Source organism: Leguminivora glycinivorella, chromosome 2 (genome assembly GCF_023078275.1).
Source record: "Leguminivora glycinivorella isolate SPB_JAAS2020 chromosome 2, LegGlyc_1.1, whole genome shotgun sequence".
Lineage (NCBI taxonomy): Eukaryota > Metazoa > Arthropoda > Insecta > Lepidoptera > Tortricidae > Leguminivora > Leguminivora glycinivorella.
In genome coordinates, this window is record NC_062972.1 from 17,532,269 (window position 1) to 17,558,187 (window position 25,919).

General features: G+C 36.9%; 3 protein-coding genes across 6 annotated transcripts in view; 1 reads left to right on the top strand and 2 right to left on the bottom strand.

Annotated features, from left to right (window-relative positions):
* LOC125238675 (Down syndrome cell adhesion molecule-like protein Dscam2) overlaps nt 1–1,489 on the top strand; it is a 213,030-nt gene extending 211,541 nt beyond the window's left edge. Inside the window, exons 33-35 of the mRNA XM_048146068.1 lie at nt 64–171; nt 905–982; nt 1,249–1,489. Coding sequence (XP_048002025.1) covers nt 64–171; nt 905–982; nt 1,249–1,277 — 215 coding nt within the window. The 3' untranslated portion in view covers nt 1,278–1,489. The remainder of the gene's footprint in view (nt 1–63; nt 172–904; nt 983–1,248) is intronic.
* Nucleotides 1,490–3,298: 1,809 nt separating this feature from the next.
* Nucleotides 3,299–5,989, bottom strand: LOC125238269 (CLIP domain-containing serine protease HP8-like). Its single transcript, XM_048145551.1, has 4 exons — nt 5,708–5,989; nt 5,171–5,345; nt 4,486–4,658; nt 3,299–3,981 (listed from the first exon to the last, which is right to left on the bottom strand). The coding sequence occupies exons 1-4, from the start codon at nt 5,787–5,789 to the stop codon at nt 3,593–3,595; spliced, it is 819 nt and encodes a 272-aa protein (XP_048001508.1). The 5' UTR covers nt 5,790–5,989; the 3' UTR covers nt 3,299–3,592.
* Nucleotides 5,990–6,580: 591 nt separating this feature from the next.
* Nucleotides 6,581–25,919, bottom strand: part of LOC125239781 (protein MTSS 1) — a 166,847-nt gene continuing 147,508 nt past the window's right edge. For 2 of the 4 annotated variants that reach the window (XM_048147480.1, XM_048147466.1), the window contains 10 exons: nt 25,216–25,333; nt 24,490–24,678; nt 23,369–23,475; nt 23,108–23,204; nt 21,752–22,213; nt 20,767–20,937; nt 19,487–19,600; nt 16,615–16,739; nt 10,829–10,960; nt 6,581–8,171 (listed from right to left, as the gene is read on the bottom strand). In XM_048147480.1, the coding sequence (XP_048003437.1) occupies nt 10,853–10,960; nt 16,615–16,739; nt 19,487–19,600; nt 20,767–20,937; nt 21,752–22,213; nt 23,108–23,204; nt 23,369–23,475; nt 24,490–24,678; nt 25,216–25,333 (1,491 nt within the window). In that variant the 3' untranslated portion in view covers nt 6,581–8,171; nt 10,829–10,852. Of the gene's footprint in view, nt 8,172–10,823; nt 10,961–16,614; nt 16,740–19,486; nt 19,601–20,766; nt 20,938–21,751; nt 22,214–23,107; nt 23,205–23,368; nt 23,476–24,489; nt 24,679–25,215; nt 25,334–25,919 lie in introns of all 4 variants that reach the window. The other 2 variants (XM_048147474.1, XM_048147489.1) reach the window with 2 other exon arrangements.

Below are 25,919 nucleotides of genomic sequence, written 5' to 3' on the forward strand. Positions count from 1 at the left end.
AAATAACGATAAACTTCTTTAATGCCTTCAAAGAGTGAAAGTGATGGTTGCGTATTATTTCAGAGCTTTACGAGATCAGTCCGTACGCGCAGTTCGCGGTGGGGTTCCGCACGTTCGGGCACGTCGACAACCAGGACTTGCCCGGCCGCCATAAGCACCGCTTTGACACAGGTCAGTCAGGTATAGTAAGTATGCTAATGCTACAGTCACCGGTGATAGCATCTCACAAATTAAGTATACTTACTTTATTAACCCCCGACGCAAAAACGACGGAGTGTTATAAGTTTGACGTATCTGTCTGTCTGTCTGTGGCATCGTAGCTCCCGAACGGATGAACCGATTTAGATTTAGTTACGTTTGTTTGAAAGCTGAGTTAGTCGGGAGTGTTCTTAGCCATGTTTCATGACAATCGGTCCACTAATGTCGCGGTCGGGGTTTTTTTTTCAAAATTTTAATTTTTTGTACGATGTCATTGCCGGTGATATAGGTGCATATATTCACCATCTGTTGAGAACATTTTATATTTTTTAGATATCTTTATATAGAAAGAAGTGTTTGTTTGAACACCCTGAAAGGGCAAAGCAACATATAAGTACAAGCCATACATGGATCTGTCCGCGTTTAAGTAACGAATCTGATCCCCGGCGGGGCGCCTTCAAATCCCTTCTCTAATTCAATTGATTGGTGGATAAGGCAGATTATAATACAAACTAGATACATGTAAAATGTGACTAAATCCAGCGCTGGTCAAGCCGGGAATCGAACTCGGGTCTTCATCTTACGCAGCTAACATCCTTACTACTAGACCACCCGGCCACTCCCGACCGCACCCACCGAGCCGATGAAATTAAACTTGATGCGTAAAAAAGCACCAGTCTCATAACATGTCTCTTTTTACTTTCAGAAACCAGTTTTCAAGTGTGTTCAGAGTCTGAAGACAGTGATAGTATATCAAAATCCACACTGAAGAGCGTGCCACGAAGTAAGTTTAATTTATAAAATTATATACCTAATACAGAAAACGTAAAATACGAATCTGACCCCCGCTGACATTAAAAATTCTCCATTATTTTGACTCAATTTAAAATTTCATTTCTAAATACGTACGAGGCAAGCGAGTGCGCAAAGATTTCGCTACCAAAATAGGTAGATCGAGAGATAGGAAGACTGTTTCACACCTGTTTCAGAACAGCCACCAGTGTATCAAAGTACCTTAGCTTTTTAATTTACTTTTACTTTCTTTTTCAGAAGCATGTCGACAACCACACCATAGATAACTAGACAAGGAAGAATTATCTTTTTAAAATGGTAAAGAGAATGAGATTCCATGGACCATTATCAAGGTGCCAACTTTCTGTAGCAATGATACGTTGAAATTGTTAAAAACTTTAGAATTTCAAAGAAAACGAATTGTCATCGAAATCACACTGCCCTGAATGCCAAAATGAATGTAACTTAATAAGTATGTGAAATGTCTTCGTTTATTTATTTTAATGTAATTTATCTAATAGATTAGATTTAGATTTACTTTAGTTTAATTTTAGTTTTATTTAGTTTAATTTAATTTAATTTTTATTTTATTTTATTTTAAGTTTAATTTTAGATTTAATAGTTAGTTTTATAGATAATTTTATGTCCCTAATGTTTTATTATGTTATATATCAAGTAGTTATCATCCTATTCTTTAGGGTGCTAGAGAAAAGGATACCTATAGTTTTCTTAGTTCTTATTTACTGACAGACTTCATTCAACTTCATGCATGTAAAATCTGACAATTCTGAACAAATTAACAAAAATCTGAAACAAAATATAATTTTGGATTGGTATCTAATTAACTAAAGGAAGGTTATGTGAAGACAGAACTTAAATGGGTACACGTTTAAAAATGTGTTACCACAAGCGCTTTCGTTTAATAATAGAATAGTTTCCTTGAGTATAATGAGTAGGTATCTCCCGACATATCCACTACTGGTTGCGTAATGGCCTTCCCATTACGTCAGTAGGATTCATTTTAATGAACCACCAAGTTAATTCATTGTAGGTACAAGAATGATTTAATTACAGCTACTTGTGTAGAAGTACCTACCTATACACTCAGTGAAATCTTTGGTTTATTCTACAATATGTTTATGCAATAGCCCTTGATCCACTTTAGTTTTGAAATTTGATATATACCTACCTACTTAGGTAGGTATAACATAACATTTATTTGTTTGCCATACTTAGTAGAGTGTAAATCTAACAAAATCTTTCGGAACATAATACACCTATGATTACTATGTATATGAAGAGGAGGTTACCCAAGCCAAGACCGGAGCCAATGGAGGAATATGATTTGAGCCCTACGAACCCAGCTAAGGGTAACAATATAAAGATAGTTGAGGGTAAGAGAGGGTAAGAAGAAGACTATGTTTGTCTGTGGTTTTTAAACAGCAGTCCTTAAACAAAAGGTAAATTCAAAACATTGTGATAGATTGGCTCTTATGAAGTGCAAGGACCTTATAAGGAACCCTAAGTTTTATTTTAGAAGTACTCGAAAACATTTAAAAGTAGACGATGTATCATTCATTGTGCCTAAGTTGTTACGTTGTCATATAATATTGTTGATGTTTAAAACGTTACTTAACCCAGAAGATCTAGTCCAAACTTTGTAAATAGTGTATAGTAATATAGTCTGTAATAGTTGTTTTAAGTTATTAAGGTATATGTATTCATAGAAAAAAATGTAAGCTGGTAGCATAATGCTAAAAATATCTACAAGAAGACTGATTATTCGGCATAATGATGGTTGTTTGGTTCATATACAATTTTGATCTAGTCATAATTATAATAAATGTTAGATACTTAACTGCAACACGTGATTATTCTACCGATCCCTCTTACTTCCTATTATGTATTTAGTTGGCACGGTAAAGTTAACCCTTTTCCAGGCCGCACCAATTATAAGAATTAATTTTCTCAATTAGTCCAGCTAAGAAAAGATTTTTTTCTCGAAAGACCGGAATCTTAGATCAGAAGACTAAAGTTTTTTTTTTATACTACGTCGGTGGCAAACAAGTATACCGTCCGCCTGATGTAAAGCGGTCACCGTAACCTATGGACGCCTGCAACTCAAACAGTTTAAATTCTGTTGTCTCATATGTGGTCATTGTACAGGCACGTACGATCGCCATCACATATTATTATAATATATCGGAGCTGCCAAAGCTCTCCACGACTACTTGACATTGATAGGTGACGAGCATTGTAAGCAGTAACGAATGTATTTGATAAATGTGATTCTGAAATAATACAAGTGTTATACATAATTCAGTCAGCGTGTTTATTACCAGATATCAAATCAACATTAACATCATCTTATGCACACTAACATCCGACTAGTTGCCTTACTCTTTACCCTCTTTGGCGAGAGCCTCTGCAGTAGCATGTAGCATTTCTTATTCAACGATGACGGGTCTACTCTTCCAACTCGTAGTCACTTTTAATGGGCTGGTGATTCGGATCGGATCCACATCGAAAAATACAATAATAACAATCTGCGCAATATCGATTACGCTAACACTGGTCACAATTAGTACAATGTATTCACTAACTAAACTTTATCCATTATCTCTTTAACCCAGTCAACATAAGTCAAAAAGTTGGTGTAAATGCCGGGCTTGCCCTCCGTCCCGCAGACGACGAAACCCTTACTGGTCACACCAGCCAACTCTGCCCTCATTTTGTGTTGCACTAGGGGCCCACCAGAATCTCCCCGACAGGTATCTATGCCGTCTGCTCCTCCCGCGCAGATCACATCTTGAGGTAGATCGGTGTACTTGTACGCGTTCACACAGTCCGTGAAGTTCCACTGAGGTAACGGTTCGATTTTCTTCTTCACGTCACTGTACTCGTTGGTTTTGGGAACCTCGCCCCAACCTGCCGTGACGAAAGTAGCGTTGGCTGCCGGGGTAGATGGAAAACAGATCGGCCGGATAAAATCTGTAAATAAGAAGATGTTTAATGATAATGCGATAATTATGTAATTCCGTATAGATAGATAAAGTCTAAGAAAAAGACGTACCTCACTACCACACAGAAAAAGGTACGGTAGCCAAGATAGCGTTACACCTTTGGGGAACGCTCAGTTATATGGGCGCTAATATTCATATTTGACATTTTAACACATATCAAGCTAAGAATGTGGGCCAAATTGTCAAAACCGAGGTTGAGCCTGTGTCAAGACGTGGCAGTCTATGCACTGTGATTACACATTTTACTTCGACAGTAACTCTCTATAATACTCTATCCTCTTTGTTGATAATTAATTATTTAATGCAATTAAATTTAACTTCCCGAAAACCATATAGGTACAATGTACCCAGCTATCAATATAATTAATTACTTCTGATATCAATTGAATGTTAAAATTAGTGTCTTTAAATAATTACTCAAAGTACTGATTAGTTTAGCTCGCATTCAAGGAAAATTATAAGCATAAATTACCAGTATATGGAGCATCAGAGCCGAGCGTCAGAACCGCGATATCGTGGCTGGAACCATCGTAGCTGGGGTGGATGGTGACGTCAGTTACTTCTATTTCCGTCGTCTTGGAGCATACGCCCTCCACGCAGTCTTTCTTGGTCCTTAAGTTGTACTCTCCTAAACGTACTTTATACCTGGGAAAGAGAAAGTAAGACATTGTAGACTCTTCTCTTAATGTAAGGATCGTAGACATTATCTTTAGATAATAAGCAAAATTCTTTCATTTTAAATAAATCCAGAGTCTATGTAAAGTTTACGTGTAGCTTGATCTTTTGTACAAAACACAAAAGCTCTAAATTGTCGAAATCTTGTACGTTCACCATACTAAATATGTCGGACCGATCAAGACTCTCGTAAATATTCCCTGTAGTCTTACCAGTTGACCCATTGGGAATCTTCCCAATAGACTAACTTATTGTAAGACTTCGTTTTTTGATACGAAACCAGACGCGACAACTGTTTCGACGGAGCCCCGCGCCCTATTTCAACTCTTCCTCCGGACATCTATAGATAGGTATCTAACAAACATACCTATTGCCTGGCACATACTATCAGTCTATTGGGAAGAAAATTCCCAGTGGTTCAACTGGTAAAACTATGCGGTAAGACTAGAGGGAATAGCCTATTTGGACGTGTGCGTACTTACATATGGGCTTTAATCTTAGCGCAGTGTGCTGCCGTGACCACGTGCCTCTTGCCGATGAGAGTGCCACCACAGCGGATGTCGACCGAGCTGCCGCGCCTGTAGTACCGCAGTAGCACCAACCACGGGTTTTGGTGAATCGGGTTAGAGCTCGCCTCTACTCCGCACGACTCGTGTCCTAAAGAAATAAAGTGGTTTATTAAAATTTGTAGACTTTGTGAAGTGTCACTTCACAAACTGAAAAATTATATTATTTATTAAGATCCCATACTGTCTCACTGTTGGGCAAAGGCCTCCCTCAAATTCCTCCACGTATAAAAAGTTTAAAAACAATGCAAGTTGGATAACAAATAGTGAGTGCTTCAGGTGCTTTTAAAGATATCATTTGATCAATAGGTTAATTAAAATATATTAAGTTTAATATGAGACACATCGCAATGCTCAAAGCTACTGATGGTTAAAATTCCCGCTCTATTTAGTTACAAATAGTTTCAATCATATCTAAAATAAAAAGGCAAAAAACCTTTTGCATAAACTCACCATCTGTGATACTTGGAAGGCGCCTCCCATCTACGGCCAGAAGGACTCCAAAAATCACCAAAATTGTCACACAATAAAACATGTTTCCACGAATCTTTTTTATAAGAATATTATAACGCGAATCAAGTTTAATTGGTTCAATTGAATACAGATAAAGTTATATACAATTAATAATAAAAGATGCCCCAGTGGAGATATAAGATAAAGTTTAGCTATCGAATAGCCAGAACAACACAGGGAATATTCCCTTTATATGTTGTCCTGCTACCGCGGCTACCAGAATGGAACTGAACGATGCCGAACAGCTTTACTTATTATGTTATAATCCTTGTTTCCTCATATTTATAACAGATTTCCTTAATAGACTTCGCATTTACAAATACGTTTAAATGTCAGGATAGTTCTTTTCAGTTATACTGTTTCATCTTGAACCATTTGAACTATATGATGAATTCAGAACTTCGATGTACCTGGGTAGCTAATTATGAAAACAGCACATGTAAAGTAATATAACCTTCTCATTCATCACACTATAGATCATGTATAAGTATTTACTTACCTAATTCCTGAACAATTAATTATTTTTTTTGTACCGAACCGGATCCTACTTAGTACTTATTAGGTATGATCAATCTAGTGGATACAGGTCCTGTGGATGAATTAAGTTTCCTTAAACCGCTGACGTTTAATCGAGTAACATTACGTTCCCTAATTTGTACTCTACGTCATGAGATCAGCACATAGGCCGGAAATGGTTACAAATAACGTGCATTCGCCATCAGATACATCACAGCGGGTAATGTGCTCACAAAATATAGGTAAGACACTTCGAAAGAAGAATCCCAGGAAAGGAAATGAAATTAAAACCAAAAGTAGGGGACAATAATCATTTTAATTTACCAATTTAATCAATACATTCTTTACTTATCGTTACTTGTGGCAAACGCCACTGATGCAGAGTTGACAGGCTTAGCGAGAATCGTGGTGGGAAGATCGAAAATTACAAATATACCTAACATTAATGAAATATTGGGGGCATTTTGTGTTTGCGTTTATTTTTTTGTGCTGTCTGCGTAAAATGCCCCACAGTGATTTTCTAAAGTATTTTTCGATGTTTTTTATGTGTACATACTAAATCAAACTAAGCACAATAATGAATACGTTACCTAGTGAAGCTCTGGGACATGCTACAATCGGCTGCTATTGGCAAAGTTTAAACCACATGCATTAAATCATTAAATGATTGTGTTTTATAAACTAGAAAAGTCTGTTTTAGTCTATGTACCTGTTTATTCATAGAAATTGGTCCATGCCTAAATGACCCTTATTCCTCGTGTGCATTGCACGATGTGTTGTGCATTCCACGATCGAGAAGCACACTGTGGAATATGATCGTGGATCATTTTATAAGAATTCTGTTGGAATTACGAATGAAAAGGACTTTATTACAGGATGCACAAGGACCCTTTCGGCATGGAAGGCCACACATCCTCACCACAATTCTCACGTAGTCAAAAAGCAAGGTAGTACAATCGACAACAGGACTGATGGACGTTTAATTAAAGTTAGTTCTTTCAACAGATATGTCAGCTACCCTATACAGCTATTTTCTTTATAAACACTCTTATATTACTCTTTAAAAACTACCAAATATCAGTACTGCTCGTTACCAGTTGAAATATTATAAAATTATAATAGACTTTAAAAAATAATAGTTTAAAAGTTATGATGATATTTCGATATAGTACAGAAACGAGCGTATCAATAAGAACACAGCTATTACAAGTATTTATCTATTATTTAAATACAAGCTTGCGCATTAAAAAAATAATAAGTTAGTTAGCCTCATTTACTACCTACAGTCCTTGAAAAAGGTCCAAATATAATCTATTAATATAATTATATGAACATTACACAGTACAAATATTCGATATTTTATAATAAAATTCGTCTGGGCGTTACTAAACTTTAATGGCGGACATTAATTGGATGGCCGACCATGACGTTCGCATTTCAAAATATGTATCAAGTCAAAGATATGTTTTATATTTTCATATACCTACTTCTTGAATATGTATACTGACTATGTATTATCAAAAGGTTTACAAGAGGACTCGAATATAGCTGTTACACAAATTACTTATTCTAATGATCAGACATTGCCGAAGAACTGAATACATTGAAAAAATAATCTTTCAAGCACAGTTAAAAGGATCCAATAAAGTATCCTTCACTTATAACTATATCCCGAAAATCAAGTTACATTCTATAGTCCTAAACCCGTGATTATTAACTGTCCCAAATTTTAGTGACCGATACAAACATTATGCCATAAAATCATCAATGTTGAATATTAGTTCGATGTTAGTTAACTATAATATTTACATATATACTATTATTTTATATTCCAATGACTGGTTTTTGGTTGATGGTTTCTCGTAAGCAAGTTTCACTGTTGGCATACCTTTAAAGGAAAAAACAAACAGAATATTATTACATGAAAATATTAATTAATTTTATACTAATATAATTATACGAATAATCATTTCGAAACACATACATTTTAGGATTACAATATTTTTATCAGTTACAAAAACCTATCCGCCCGGCTAACTACAGAAGTTCAATGAAAATGAAGTTTCATTATAAGTCTGACGCAAGTTTTTGTCGATATATATCTAAATTGTGTTGCTTAACTTAAAACAATAATTGGTAAATTCATTTTGCTACAAATTTCAGATCATTTTTTTTTTATAAGTAATCTAATCAACATTAAAGCAGAATGGATTTACAGTGTTTGGATACCAAGTTTGATCAACTAAAGTTAAGCTTTTACACAACTGGTTGGACCATCTTATCAAATAAATTACATCATGCCGTTTTAAAACGAGCAAAACCTTGATTTGCGGTTGTTTTATGATTTTTTTTTGATCCATTGAGAGAGAAATCTTTTTGATCGGTGATCCTACTTATATATTACCTAAAAGTGGAAAATTACTTCATGTAACGTTAAATCATAAGAATATTTGACATGATATGTGACATCATTATGTGATAACAATGCATATCTCTTCTGAATTCTTAGTAGGTAGGTGTTTTATTTTCCCTGTCTTTGATTAAATGATGTAATTTCCTGTACAGGTTCGATACCATAGAAACGTGTTGATTTTACATTCTAACTTTTTCAAATCAAGTTGGTGCTGAATAAGCATACGACCCGACTGATACTCCTCAGGGATAAGGAGTCGTCTTACATATTATATTCTTCTAGACACCTTTGCATGAAAATATTGATCCTCACTAACCCATTGCGGACATTTTTTTACAGCGGGCAAAGAAATACACTCCCAGATTGCGTCAGGTCTTATTTCATGAAAGCCTTTTTGGGTGGCACTAGAATGAGTAAGCATAGATATAACCGTTTAATTAGTGAAATACATTTATCAGGTTATTTTTCAATAATAACCCATTCTTGATTGAAATGTCCTAATTATCTTGAATTTCGAGCGCACAAACATTGCAACACCAGAGTGTTTCCTTCCTCTCGTAACATTTATTGCATATAGATTTCGTACGGAATCAATTATATATTAATTTATATGTTTTGTAATACAATTCTCTAGTTTTCATTCTGTGCGTAATGTATATGGATTCAACAAATAACGCCTTTATTTCTAAAGTTATAAGAGTGTCGTCGACTGCTCAGCCTAGGCAAGGTAACTTTTTCCTTAGTTACAAGCATTTACGTCATTCAATACTCCACATGAATGAAATAGGTACCTACGGGTCTTTCCTAGTAAAATATAAGTCGTGTATATTAATTTTATTATTGGTGTATCTTACTCAATCGCTCATAAAAGTTAACAATATTATAAGATTTGAACAATATGACAAGGAATTGTTTGCTTGTTGGATCACATTATATTTACGGTCAATAAATATATACGGCAGTGCTTTGATTTTTTTAAAGTAGATAGGAACTGTCAATCGAGGAAATAATTATTACACATCGGTAACTCGTGGCATTTTGGTGGCACTTGACAGCTGTTAACAGACTAGACTAGTGCAATGTGGCAATGTTTCTCCTGTACCTACGAGTCGGGAAAAAGAAACCAATTAAAAGAAGGAATGTTATTCATTTAGTATAGTATGACATTCGTGATAAACAATTAATATTTGTTCTAAATATTCACAAGTCAGCCTACGTCTTCTACTTGAGAAAATCCACTTTTTTTTAGAAAACGATCTTTCAACCTCCACTGACGTAATGGTAAAAAAGCTCTGAATAAAAGTTCTGAATGCTCTCTAGGGCTTACAATATCCGCCCAATTTTGTACCCGGATAATTCGAATACTTGGAATATGATTATCCGGATAAAACGGATATTTCGAATATTTGAATTTATTTTAATAAAGCCCCACCATGTAAGTAATTTTTTCTATTATTTTCTCTTTTCTGAAAAAAAAAAACACTTAGAAAATGTCAAGTGCCACGAGTTACCGATGTGTAATAATGATGGTGTGGGTGAATAGAGAAATAATTTGGAATGTAATTTACGTCATAGTTACGCAATAACTACTAACACTGGGCGAGCTCACTCCATCGTAGGCCACGTCTTTGCCTTTGGCTAGTCTGTGGCCAAGAGTAAGCCCATTTATAATAATAATAAAAAAACACAATTATGATTTGGTATGGTAACTTGATTTTATGAAATGGTCAGCTAAATATCATTCCATATCATATTCAACCCGTTGTCGATCGTTTATAATTGCCTACGCTACAAGTTACAATTTACAAGTAGTTGTCAATGACTAAATACAACTCGATTGCCTACGAGTTCCCTAAAATTCTCCAGTATCTCTAGAAAACAGATCCCGAAAACCCCTCCGGCTTTAACAACGAAAATTTTCACGCCACGCCACTGATGACTAATATGACAAGTTGGAAAGAGACTTCCGCTTGTAATTTGTAACTTTCAATTTTGAGAAATGGGCCCCAGTCGTAAAAAACAATCAACTATTAACAACTTTTAATTTGATCACGTGACCCTTCCCCTCCAGACGAGGTCTTGGCCCTGTATAGCGACGATAAGACGTAAGTGACATAGGCGACATACATTACCAGGCTGCTGGAGTGTGCGGCCGCCTAGCGTATTTTGGGCGCGGAGCGGTCGTTGCAGTGCTTGTTGCGGCGCAGAGTCGCGCCGCGCTTGATCTGCTCCATCAGGGACGTGTGGCACACCCGCGGGTCCGGCTGAAACAACAATGGACATTATCAATCACAGTTTGGAATACATATAAAATGTTGGGTGAGACTGAGAGCGCGCTGCCAACTGAGCCACCAAGACCTCATCCATAGTCAGCGAATATTTCCATATGTATGTTATATGACAATATATAACATACATATGGAAATATTAGATATATATATATTATATAACAATAGACCATCTATCGCAAGAGTAGTATTAAAGTACCCATGTCGAATACTAGTGCAGCGTCGAGCATTAGTACTTTAACCTTATATTATTTATACGTAAACAAACTACTCTCATTAACAGAACTGCTACAGCATATTAAATAAATAAATAAATAAATATTATGAGATCCTTTTCTTCTTTTTTTTCTTTTTTTTTTCTTTTCTTGAATTTTTCACAATATCGATTCCTAGACGACTCGACATTGAAAAATAGCTTACCGTGGAACTCTGTCGAATTGTATAACAAGAATATCCCTATAATATTTACTTGTGATGCATATTTACAACTGAAATCATCGCTAAATGTAGTTTACTTATAGTGCTGAACTGAAATTAACTAAGTGCCCCATTGAAAATGAATCAATGTCATACTAATTTAGCGTGTTTTTCGTGTGTGTGCAGGTGTCATTAGTTACTTGTCTCAGGACTCGTAAATAATGACACGCTTTGTGTGTTTGTGTTGAATTGAAATGTAGTAGTACATATTTTACCATTTCAGTACATTAGCGGAATGAAACCACAGATGGCATGCATTTCACGCCGAAATTAGTCACGAGAAGTCACGTACCTTGAGGGATTACCCTGCACGTCACAATAGACCTGACCTGCCACAGCCGGTCAATGTCATGACTATGGTGGGTTTGTATCATCTATTTACCTACTTCTATGAAGGTGCACATTTTAATGGTCGGTTGCACTAGTCTGTCGGTGGTACTTATAGTCATACTAGTTATGAAAAAAAGCTGCACTTTTAGATGGAAGGAAGCCGCTTTGCATGGTGATAGTAGACATGAAAGTAAACGTTTTTTTCCGAGGATATCGAAATTTCATCCCTTAGGAAGCCGAGCGTAGCGAGGTGTTTTATGAAAATGAGAAAAATTATATATTTTTATTGTATCGTCCGATTTTGACAAAACGTATCTCAAATGAAAGGTATTGCTTTATGTAATAAAAAAAATAAAAAAAAAATATATTATAAAAAAAAGTAAGAAAAAAATAAAAAAAAGTAAATTTACGTCTCGCACTGAATAATTTCAAAGAATGACAGGCAAAATGTACAATTTAGATATATGAGTTTTTTTAAATCAAAGACAGAATTCATAGTTGAAAACTAAAGATCGCATCGAAGTCGGATTAGCATTTTTTAAGATACAAGTTGCCAAAGTTGGGAAAATTTGCTTTATATGGCCGCTTTGAAATTCCTTTGCCAGAAAGTCAGAAATAATATATTTTTCTTTCACAGATAAGTACATAGTGACAGTACACATCAAAATAAAAAAATCCGAGGATATCATAATTTAATCACTTAGGACGACGAGCGAAGCGAGGTCTGTTAGGAAAAACGAAAAAAAAATCTATTTTTTTTTGTACGTCGTCCGATTTTGATAAAACATGTTTCAGTTGAAAGGTATTGCTTTATGTAACTTAAAAAAAATATTAAAAAAATATTAGAAAAAAATTGTAAGATTTAAAAAAAAAACTTTTATTTTCGTATCACACTGAATAACTGCAAAAAACGGTAGAAATAATGTACAATGTCGAGATGTAAGTTTTTAAAATTAAAGACAAATAAATTTATGATTATAAACTAAAAACCGAATCGAAATCGGATCAGTAGTTTTTAAGATACAAGTTGCCAAAGTTGGCTTAGTTTGTTTATATATATTTATTAATTTTTTTCTTTTTCTTTGTGAAAATTTTTTTTCTATTTTTTTTACGTTACATCAATGAATCTCTTTCAACTGACATACTTTTTGTCAAAATCGGACAACCCAATAAAAAAAAATATTTTTGTTTTTCGTAACAGACCTCGCTACGCTCGGCTTTCTAAGGGATGAAATTTTTATATACATTTTGCCTGTCATTCTTTGTAATTATTCAGTGCGAGACGTAAATTTACTTTTTTTATTTTTTTCGTACTTTTTTTTATAATATATTTTTTTTCCAATTTTTTTTTAAATAACATAAAGCAATGAAACTTGAGTAGTTTCATGTGCTCTGCCTACCCCTTCATGGGATACAGGCGTGATTGTATGTATGTGTGTTGTATGTATGTAACTATTACCTTTCATTTGAGATACGTTTTGTCAAAATCGGGGGATACAATAAAAAGATATAATTTTTTTCATTTTCATAAAACACCTCGTTACGCTCGGCTTCCTAAGGGATGAAATTTCGATATCCTCGGAAAAAATCGTTTTCTTTCATGTCTACTATCACCATGCAAAGCGGCTTGCTTCCATCTAAAAGTGCAGCTTTTGGCCAAAAATTCTCCATAATAAGTATGACTATTATGGGAATCCCCATAGACCTCTGCTGTATGACGTTGATGTGCCTGTTAACTGTGTTGATGCAACTGGCTCTAAGACAAGTGGGGAAAAGGGGTTGGCCAGACCGGCTGTTATGTATGGCGGAGAAGTCTGCCGCTCCTAGCCTTATAGGTAACTTATAAATCGTTATTAACTACGACTCACGATATTAAAAAAGTAACAATATAAAATGCAAAACTTGTGTGAGAAAACCCTGTGTTTATATTTTGTTTAAGATTAAAAATTCATTACTAACAAAGATCAGGGTATATGAAACAAAATTCCACCATAAACTTCATAGAAAATCAATATGACAGTTATGTAATGTCATCTACATTATTAAGAGTAGGTTTAATGTGTCCTTTTCCTTGGTATATACCGGACTTCCTTGTGGAATTTCATACTGCAAATGTTTAATCAATGTATGGTGTTATAATCAGTGACATCAACACATTACAATATACTACGTAATAATACATAACAATTAATTAACTGTATAAGGATTTCCTTTTTAGACGTCACTGGAACGTGTTGCCAACCCGGACTTCAATACTAGATTCTCTATATGTACTCGTATGCCTATATTATTAAAGGAAATGGACCGCAAGTAATCTACTAATATATACCAATATGTTTAATTTCCATGCCTAGATGCGATCGACAGAACAAGGACGTTAACTTGTCGAGGAAGTTATGGACACAAATGATTTGTCCCATTTATCTTACGCAATGGTTAATGGATTTGGTTCAGTAAAAGTTAGGTTGCCGATAAGCGACGGTACAGGTTATGATGGTACGATTATGTAGAGGAATTTTAAATTGCTAATGTAATTTTATCAATGGTTTTAGGTTTAGAATTTTATATTCACATATTTTTCAGTTTCGGTCGACAAGTATTACCTTTCAAAGTTAGTCTCGTATCTGTCTGTTACCTCATCACGCTTATATCGCTTAACTGATTTAGATGGAATTCAGGTTGTTGATAGGATGTTTTACTGTGAGAACATCAGCATTTGCAGTGAGCAAGATCCGTCAGTTAACAGACGTGGAAACAGCTCGATTAGTTTATTTTAGTTACTTTCACAGCATTATGTCATATGGTATTTTACTATGGGGCAGTGCTTCAGAGATAAATACCATATTTGTTCTGCAGAAGAGGGCTATTCGACCAATATACAAAATGAACCATAGAGACTCACTTAGAAATAAGTTTAAGGACATTAATATAATGACAGTGCATTGTCAATATATTTATGAGAATATTATGTATGTACATAAAAACATTTGTAAATTTAAGAAAAACTGTGATGTACATAATATAAACACTAGAAATAAGCATAAGCTTGCAGTGCCCTTCACTCGGCTCCATAAAATTAAAAAATCATTCATGGGTAATTGTGTAAGATTTTATAACAAACTTCCTAATGCCATCACTGAACTGTCTTTTAATCGATTTAAACATTATGTAAAGCCACAGACCAACCCCTATAGACATCTATTACAAGACGACTCGCGGTCGCCAGCCTTCCTAGTATTTGCACTGATATAAGCGCGGGCGCTCGCCGTGCCCGATCAGTATCGACCAAGTAACAGACCCGAAAGCAGCGCGTGTTTTTCGCACAAAAAAATTGGAAAAGGGTATTTTGATGCCTTAAAGATGTCCACCTGTAGTGTGAAATGGTGTGGAAAGGTAACAAGAAGCTCAAATTTAAAAACAGACGGCATTACATTCCACAAATAAGTCATATTTATAATTTATTCAGAGCCGGCATAGGTCAACTTACATTGGCCACTTACGCGTCAGTAGAGGGACAGTCATACTTCTGTCCCTTTTCATCTGGCGCGACTGCCCGCCGTCCTTGAAACGGCCAATCACAGCGCGCTTAACACATTCCCCGCCCGCTCCTCGCACCCCAAACACTGGTGACTCGTATCGCGAACCAAATATACAAGACTGCCACTCTATAGGAGGTTCTCTGTGTGTAAAGCGTATACTGACCTCTAAAGCCTACTATAGCACACAAGACTACATGAATGATGAAACACCGTGGGATACAAGTATTGCTGAAAACCATTAATTATATAGCTTATTAATGATGATATTGATAATTTTTTTTGACATTTAGAATTTATTCTAGAAGTTTTTAGACTAGTATTTTTTTATACAATTTAGATTGATATCATTTTATTAAATCAATGTAGTTTTAAAACAATATTGTTTATTGCACCAATAAATTGCTCTGATATTTAGAATAAGATGAATATTGTACACTGTTGACAATTTAAAAGTGCTTATTGTAAGCCTATTTGAATAAAGAATATTTTGATTGATTGATTGATTGGTACCTGACATGACTGTCATGGGTAACGGTAGAATGACTAAATTCAAATCTTCTAGATAACATGACCAACAAACAGCATACCATAGTCACATATATGGAATAGAAGAAAGATGTTCCTTTAGAATGAGATCACCATATGACTGTCATGTGCAACGATACAATGACTAAGTTCAAATATGTTTGATAATTTTAAAGTGATTAGTAAATAGTAACTGACGTTATTGTGGTTGCTGAGTATATCGATTGTACATTATTATTGTGTAAACGATTTCTTAGCCTTATAAGTACATTATGGGTACTAAGAAGTCGATTCGATTCAACGGGGTTTGTTACAGTTTCAAAAATGAGAGCAGGTTTTCCGAAACAACTAAATTATGTAAATTATGTATACAATACCGTTCGTATCATATTGTTCAAACTCCGCAAACCGGCCTAAGTTTGTACGTCTTTAGGGTTACGATCTTCCATATTTGTTTTATTTACTTAAAAATTCCGGAAATGACTAGAAAGGAATGCCTAATAAGGGTTGAAATCACTAGATCAAACAAACGTATCTACTTACCGTGTCAAATAAACTCAGTAAAATCCACTGAAGATAGTTTACCAAGAGTGAAAAGTGAACCATAGGTAGTTTTCCACTTGGCTATCGGCCTATAGCCGGGTCCAGACAGAGCGAGGCACGTCTCGAGGCAATGTGCTCGCGCGGCAAACGTTCAGTGTAGACGACGTGTCTCGGCGAGAAAGGTGTACTTTCCGAACAGATGAAAACGATAGTTACCTGAGCTTGCGTGTTGATGTGGTCTCGCACGGCGACGGCCCGCGCCGTGTCGAGCTGGCGCCGCTGCTGCTGTATGGTGGCCGACAGCTTGTCCAGGAACGCTGGCTGGATGCTGGGCTTCGATGCTGACAAAAATAATTATCTATTAGCGCAATATAATAGTTGAGCCAAGATTATCTAAAAATTTCAGTTTGAAAAAGAGTGAAATGTAACAAAGAGTAAACGTGTACAAAACTTACATAAAAAAATGTGTATATCGTAAAATAAGTAGTTGTTAGCTGTCATTAACGTTAATTATTTAACTTCGGAATCGCCTGATAATAAGTGCCTTACTTGCAAATTATAGTTTCTTTACTTGTCATCAGATGTATTTAAGGTATTCATACGAAGTTCATTTACACTATGTTTTTAGCCCTATATGGCCTATATATAGCCAAATCAGTAATGACCTGGACGGGGAGTAATGTACTCTAATATTCGACCCAAGAAATTAATTACAGAATTATATTTTGACTAACAAATCTAACAATAATTAGTTCAACAAAAAAGGAAAGTAAAAAAAATAAAATTTTGAAAAAACCCCCGACCGCGACATAGTAGACCGATTTTCATGAAACATGGCTAAGAACACTCCTGACTTCTTACTCAGCTTTCAGACAAAAAAACTAAATCCAAATCGGTTCATCCGTTCGGGAGCTACGATGCGACAGACAGACACACACACAGACAGACAGACAAACAGACAGACAGACAGACAGACAGACAGACAGACAGAGAGACAGACACGTCAAACTTATAACACCCCGTCGTTTTTGCGTCAGAGGTTAAAAAAGAAGTTACAGAAACAGGGTATTACATACGTAATACCCTGCGTACGTAGGTATTGGGTTGGCACAAAAGTAATGAGACACTTGGTTTACGTTTTATATATTTTATTATTATTACAATACAAAAAGCTTAGTCGATGATGTAATCACCATTAGCATCTATGACTTCTTGCCAACGATCCGGCAAAGTTTAGATGCCTTTCGCCCAGAACTCTGATGGCTGTGCCTCGAAAAAGTTGTTCAACTCCACCTGTACATCATGGAAATCATTGAATTGTTTACCCCGCAAATGTCGTTTCAGGGCTCTAAACAAATGAAAGTCTGATGGTGCGAGGTCTGGAGAATAAGGTGGGTGGGGTATCGTCTCCCAGCCCAAGTTCTGCAGCTGTTGGCGAACGGTAGATGGTAGATGCGACATGAGGTCGAGCGTTATCATGTAGTAAAATTACAGTGGCTCGTCTTCGTCGTTTTTTCTTGATAGCAGAAGATAGTTCGGTGAGCTGTGTTGAATATTTGTTAGCGTTTACAGTTTCATTGTGTAATAGTTCATGAAACAGCATGCCTTGCGAGTCCCAGAAACAACAAAGCAAAACTTTTAAGCGGTTCTTTTGACTCAGCTTCGGTTGAGTTGGTGGCGTTTTTTCTCGAGGCAGCCAAAAAGCACGACGTGTATCGTTCTCATAATAAATCCATGATTCATCTCCCGTAACCAGATCAGTCAAAAACTCTTTACGTCGGGGTCGCAGCAAAAGTGATTGACAGATGGCGACACGGACTGCACGACTGGCGTCGGTAAGGATGTGCGGTACCCATCGAGCCAAAACTTTTCGATACCCAAGCTCATGCAGATGGTATTCCACAGCGTGGTGACTGCAGTTAAGTGCTTCCGCTAATTCACGAGTAGTAGCATCAGGATTCGACTGTAGTTCGCGGCGTAAATCGTCATCATTGAATGCAGGTGGTCGCCCTGAGCGTGACTGACTTTCAAGGCTCCTGTCTCCTGATTTAAAACGGTCAAACCATCTGGACACCGTGGCATGGCTTGTACTTCCAGCGCCCAATGCAGTGTTGATATTGTCAGCCGCAGCCCGCGCACTGTGGCCTAACAAGTACTCGTATAAGTAAAGTGTTCGAACTTACGCTCGTCCATTTTATTTCAATCTAACTAAACCAATCACGAGGGCGGCTTTATATACCCTCACATTAGAAGTACCTAGAATGTTCTACAACATACTAGAATATTATCGAAAACAATTAACTTAAGAAAGGAAATGTATAGAGTTTTGTAGAGTGTGTTATTACTTTTGTGCCAACCCAATATTTATATATATTGTAAGGAGAGCACTAAAAAGGTAACATATCCGTTTTCCTCATAATAGCATCATGTAACAGGAAGTTAATTACAACATTCTACGTATTATGTGCGATAGAGGTTAAGATTTTTATGGAGTGTCTAGATATGCCTCACATTATATTTAAATGCCAATTTAATCCGTTTGATGGGGTATCCAACTGGACGCCGTCCTGCCGGCCATCCTAAATATCGCTGGGCGGATAGAGTGGGTGGAGGCAGATCTCCGTGAACTCGGCGGCGAGGGCTGGCGTGAAATTCAGATGTCGCTCTGGACCGCATAAAATAGCGTGCTCTTGTGTTGGAGGCCAAGACGCACTTTGGGTCATCGCGCCAACAAAGTAAGTATTTAATTAAATTATGATTTGAAAGATGTGCAGATACATGTGCAGGCGTATGATAAATACCTACATTTTTGTGTGATAAAAATTCGTTTCTTTTTTTAATGACATGACATGATACAAGTCAACAACCTCGTTGATGAATTGTTCTTTGTTCACCATTTAAGGACAGAAATAGCAAATGGCAATTTTGTGGAATCATCGTAATACGATTGAAGTTTATTATTGGAATTTATTGCGTCATCTAGGCAGTTTGAAAATGAAGTGGGTTAGTGTCCCGCCGGAAGCGTACTTTTTTATTTAATATAAAAATAAAAAGGTAGTTGTAGCATCGTAAGTATTAACTAAGTTACCTTTCCCTTTGGTTGGCGAGTCAGCCGTGGTGATAGTAGAGATGGCGCGCCGAGTCGTGCGCGGTGACAGCTGCGGCGCGAGCTTAGCGCTCAAGCTCGCGATCAAGCCGCTTTCTACAAACAAACAATAGTATATTATATAACGGTAACGATATGAAGGCTATAAAAGTTGAGTACCGCGGTTAGGTCACGAGGCTTTGCCGAGTGGCCTAACTAAGGTACGAGACTTTTATAGCCTTCATAATGTTACGATTGTATACTATACTTTTTCTACGACAGCCAAATAAATACCTATTCGAAAATAATAAAATGGGTTACTAACCTATCTTATATAATGAATGGGAAAATTTGTGTGGATCTCAGCATTGAGTATTCAGTCCACAATGTTGATGGCGAGAACTTGTTGCACAAATCTTCAAAATATGCCAACAACGCGGTTTCAGAGAAAGTTTTAACATTTTTTTGCAATTTCCATGTCAAAACAATCATAACAGTTTTGGTACGCTTTATCCGACTTTTCAGGTAACAAATTGTCAGTCACTTTGAGCGTCATAGCCTTGATTTCTTTGGAAGTACATTGTTCACCAGAATCACTCATAATTACTTAAGTTTTTGCACAATAACGTCGAATTAAAATAAACTACAAAACACTTTAAATAGTTCAAATACTTTCGTCTAAAGTTTACAAATGTCAAAAATGCCATAGACAAGAGAAATAGAAAATAAGCCGGTTTTTAATTACGAAAAATGTGGTTGCGTTCAAGAATATTTAAATGTCGAATGTAAAATTATTTGATAAACTTATGATTTTTACCTTTGTTTTACAATATGTAATATGTAAAACGCATTTCAATTTACTTTTTCATCTTGATTTAAATTATGAACCTAAATATTATATTATTTATTAAAAGTTACTTATTATTGCAAATGAAAACATACCTGATAAATGGAAGTTGTGCTTTTAAAAAAAAATTAACAGAACTCCTATATTCATATGATTACTGCTAGCAGTAATCATATGAACCTATAGACAAATAGACTTTCTTATCGTTACTCAAATGAACTCAATTTGGATACCGCTGACAATAATCTAATTGACAGATTTAAGTGCTGGAGTAGAAAAAAACTATTAAGAGTCGTGAAAAAAATTGCCTGTTATGAAACAACATGAAATATGAATATTTTGGTTGAGCTGAGTCTTGTCGTGCCATGTTGTACCCCGTTATGATCTGCGACGGTTGCGGTATATCGTGTCCGTGGTATAACTAATGTCAACTCACGTTCGGAATGGTGTCTGTCCGCGCTGTGCGCCCGGGCCGCGATGTTGCGCCGCATCGCGAGCGGGCTGAGCGTGTCGTGTCGCGCCATGTTGTTGTACCCCGCTATGATCTGCGACGGTTGCGCGTATATCGTGTTCGACGAGTATTTCTTCTCTTGTTGTAGTTTGTAACCTGTACGCAATAAAAATAGGGATTCATAACTGACCATATCTCATGTTTTAGTCAGCAAAACCAGATGATAATAAAAATACCCACTCCCATAAAAACTCCCTTCAAGCACTGTATCAAAAACATGCATCACAATACATGTAGGTTCCTATTTGTTGGTGCGGTGAGTATTGACGTATTGCTGACGTCTTATGACAGACTATCAGAATTAAACGCGTGCCGGACTTCCCCCGATTGGTACAAAGTTTTAATGTCAGATATGTAATTATATGCATTATTAGGTACTCATCAACACGCTTACTTGGTTTTATTCATAACTTCTGTGATGTTCCCATAACAGATTGTTACAGAGAAGAATAAACACACTTTGATTTTCTGATTGACACCTGTTACACTTTTATCGATATGCAGTCGTCACTGTCAAAAGCCACTATTATATGGGTAATCTGTCACAAACACATACATATTTTCATTGACCAATAGGCTAGTTTCCTACTAGTCAAATCAGCTTCTCTTTAAGAACTGTCAAAACGATTTGCTAGTATGGAATTACTATGAAATACTGAGGAGTGACGTCACGGTCAATTCACTTACATTATATATTTCTCTTGGACTTCTTAAGTAGAAATTATGTTTAAACATAACTACTGTCCATATTTTTCTTCTAATTATGTGGTGCTTTATTTCGTGCACTGCATAAAATATTTTATTTTAAGTATAGGAAACTAGCCTATTTGTTCCATTCGTGCTTATCTATTGTGAATTGACCTGTACCATACATAGGCTCTAAATCGATTTATTATTTGAAGCAACTTACCAGTTTGTCCATATTGCGAGTCATTGGAAACCCTGGGACCGAAGCTGGAGAATGAGTTATTCTCCCCGTAGCTCGGCGTGGAGGGGCTGGAGCCGTGCGGCGAGCTCTTGCCGTCGCTGTACACGCCCAGGTTGCTACCGTATAAGTCCGAACTTGAACTGTTTAGACTATTCTTCCGCACGTAAATGGAATTCTGTTCGACGTAAGCCATTATCCTATGGCCTGTTTGTCCGTATATTGGGTTGAGGTTTCCAGTGCTGTTTAGGCTGGTGGTCGAGGAGAAATTGCTTTTCGCTTGTTGGAAGGTGGATAAGGATTGTGTGGGGCTCTGAGAAGGGTTCGAATTTTGTGTTTGGTTCGCGTTCGTTTGAAGTTGTTGGAGACTGCGCCGCACTAGTCCCGGAGAGGCGGGCATGTGTTTGAGTTCTGTCAGTTGTTTTACCGTCTCTGCTACATTAATACCTGGAATTTAAAAGCGGATAATTAACAATAAACTTACTTGTGAAACAGAGTTATAATAAATATAAACTTGCAGGACCTGTAATAAATCGCAAAGGATTGATAATACCGTCCTCTGCACGGGGCAAAATAGATAGAGGGTAGAGAGGCCTTGGCTTAGGGATGGGGCGAATACCTGGGTTAACAAAACAAAATCATTAAATAAAAACAGAAATACATAAATAAATAACAGTTAAAACAAATTAATTAATTAAAAACGGAAATATACAAATAAATAACAGTTAATTTGTATATATGTACTAAGATTATCTAATATACACGTGAGTATGATAATATTGAGATGGTATAGACACGTTTAAGGAATGAGTGATAGGAGGCTGACAAAGAGTCTGTATGTGTGAAACAAGAGCGGGAGTTTTTCAGGCTTAGACATAGGCGGGCTTTCTATAATCAAATCGGGGAAACATTTGGAATTAAATGTGTTTTAATAACGTACCCATGACGATCAATTATTTAATACTATAATGTTTTTTTTTCTTGGGGTACATAATGTTTACCGGCTGCAAGTACGTCATACGAGTACGCTAGCTAAAGTCAAATACTATATCTGCAGGGCTCTTCAACCTCTTGATAAATCATAGAATTTAAACACAATGGTATATGTTTTAAAACCCTTTCACCTTTTTATGTTTTTCGAAATGTGTACAGTGTAATTTTGTTGATGTACGTGCTATGTATCTATTATGTGTGCCTTTACTAAATCGTTTAGTTCGATGATATTTCAGTAATTTTCAACTGAAACAAATTCAAGTTAAAAAAAAAACAAAATCAACTTGTACACTATTCGTTAAAATGTTGTTTGCAAATCTATGTATACTATGTCGGATAGGTACTTACCAGTGTTAGCCTCTGCATCGGGTTGCAGCAAGAAGGCAGGCGGGGGCGGAAGGTTGTCGGCCTCACTAGGCCCTATTCCTGGGCTTTGATTGTTACCCTGGAATACCAATTCCATGTAAAATTTTATGAATACATGTCTTTCAAGGCGTCGTGTATCCCTTACTGAAAATGAGCTTTTAGCGAAAGTTCAAGAATACTCGGGACCGGGATCGCAGATACATATCATTGTTTTTAACTGATACATTTAGTCAGTTATATTACCTGAGGGTAGGCCGGTCGCTGCGGACGGGAGATGGACGAAGACCGCCGCACGGGCGGCGGCGGCTTGCCCAGGGAGCTTGAAGACCCACGCCGGGACCACACTGTCGCTGCAAATAAAACCAATGTCAGCTCAAAGTAGGTTTTGTAGAAACTATTTTTCCTGATTTATGATTGAAAAACCAAAAATGTTCTATTATAATAAATGTCACCTAATACAATACGTAATCTGCTACTGGGCACAGGTCTCCTTTCATGTAGGATACCTTCTTGGGTGCATAGGTAAAGAGTCCCTACATATTGCACGCATTCCTATTTATGAGGTTCGGGAACCTCTATCTATTTTATATTATTATTAATATTAGGGAATGTCTGTACAATTGCCATAATTATACACATGGTAATTCAAATGCTTCATTATTAGACCCAAAATTTAACGACTGACATAACGGACTGATTCATGTTATCATAACATCCAGCTACAATAGGAAAATAATAAACATTCCTTTACTTGTACTGTGTTGTGAGTATGAACCGCATACTCGTATCAAAACATGGTGAGTCACAATGCCTGTGAAATACCTTAGTAAATGTAACATTCCGATATTGGTTTGGTTGTTCTATACAAAATTAACCAAAGTAATTTACTATCCCCTATATATCTATGTCCAAAGATACAATGAACCAAAAACACTGTAACACATAAAAACGCTTTAGTTCCATGCACATGCTGCTTATTTGAAACACATACCTACTAAGACACGATTACACTGCTTAAAATAAGGTATGGAGATATGGGTAAGTCGTCAAAGGCAAACATCACACACTTACAATCAGGCAAACATCTTGGCCGGCCGTGACAAGATGACCGCCGCATAAAGACAAAGGCGCCTTCTTCTGTGAAAGTCCTCATCCAACGAATTTTCGCAACCTTCACCAAGTACACAAATAACTTGTGGCCTCTTCTCTATCAACGATCTTTGTCAATATGTCGTCAAGGGCGCATCCAGCTCCATCTAGGCTCCAGAGGTGTGACTGTCATGAATGGATCCGCGCTTGTATGACTTCCACATTGACTATACTTAAACCTTAACGTAGTTATGCCACCACCGCCCTTAACCCACCTGTCATGGAAACGGGTCTCCGCTTGGGCACCGCGGGTTTCTTCCCGATGGTGGCGAACGCCGGAGTCTCGCAGGTCTCGTCCAGCGACCTCACGGCCTCCTCGAGGCTGCCGAGCGAGATCGAGAAGCTCTCGCGGGCGGCCGCGATTGACGCGTCGCTGTCTCGGCGGAGCGTCACTATCTCAGAGTCTAATGGTTGCAAATTAAAAGCATGCAAGGCGTTACACACAGAAACAAAAAATAAAATTATAAATGAAACGTTAAATGCAATGTCGCCTGTACACACTTGGCGAAATACTTTCGTCGTGAGTGCAGGCAGCACTTAGAACCAATTGCAGAACGACGGCGAAACCAGACGAATATTGCCGGGACTAGAAGGGAGCAAGCAGTGTGTTCACACTTGCTCTTAGACTGTCTCGGGGTGTCTCAACGAGTGTGTTCGGTCGGGGTAAGGGTTGTTATTTCAATAATCAACATAATATTGTGTAACAGCCTAAGCATTAAACATTTATTTAAATTGAAATTATTACTACCAATGGCATTATTACTAATTGAATAAACATCAAAGAGAATTACACACTGATTTTTGGTTTAGGACAAACCTTGGCAATTCGTTAAAATGAAGTTTTGTTTGTATTCTACTTGTAACAATTTCACATCTAAAACAAACACAACTAAAAGAGCATGCGTTTTATATTATGAATGAATGCTGGCTTTAAGGCTCACCTTCCGGGTGTGGTATCTGGTGTTGGTGTGCATGGTCTTCGGCCGCGAACGCGCCCTGGCTGCCGTACCCGCTGGACGACTCCAGGGACGATTCGCTCGCACTGCTTTCGGAGCATACCTGGAGAACCAAACACCGGTTGTAAAACATCATCTCTTCGAGCGTGCGCAGACAGAGAGCGGTCTGGACTTCAACGTTCCGCGTTCAGAGTTCTGCGTTCTTTAGAATGTACCGAGACTATAGCAAGAACGCACACAGCGGGCAGTCTGACCGCGACGTTCAAAGCGGAACGCCGCGTTCAAGCGTTCTTTTCCTGCCGAGACAGAGAACGCCGGAACGCGGGGATGTCCGAGGTTGCAAACACAGAAAAAATAATGAATTGGTTAGGGAAAGGAGGGATTTCTGAGGTCGAATCTACGGATAGTACACGACGAGATGATGTAATGTTTATTTTATCCTTAATAAATAATGATATAGGGTATAAAAATACTGCCAGCTTTTATTTTGCTCAATTAATGAAACTATTCATCGACATGTGAATATAAATATCGAATCGCTGTTCATCTGTAAGGAGAATTTAATGGGTGGTATTTTTTACTGAAAAATACTACAAATTTTGCCTTGCTTTTCTCGCGTTGTGTTAATTTTATTTTCTTTTTAGAAGCTTGTACCTAAGCTCCACAAGAGCAATGATTCTTCATAGGAA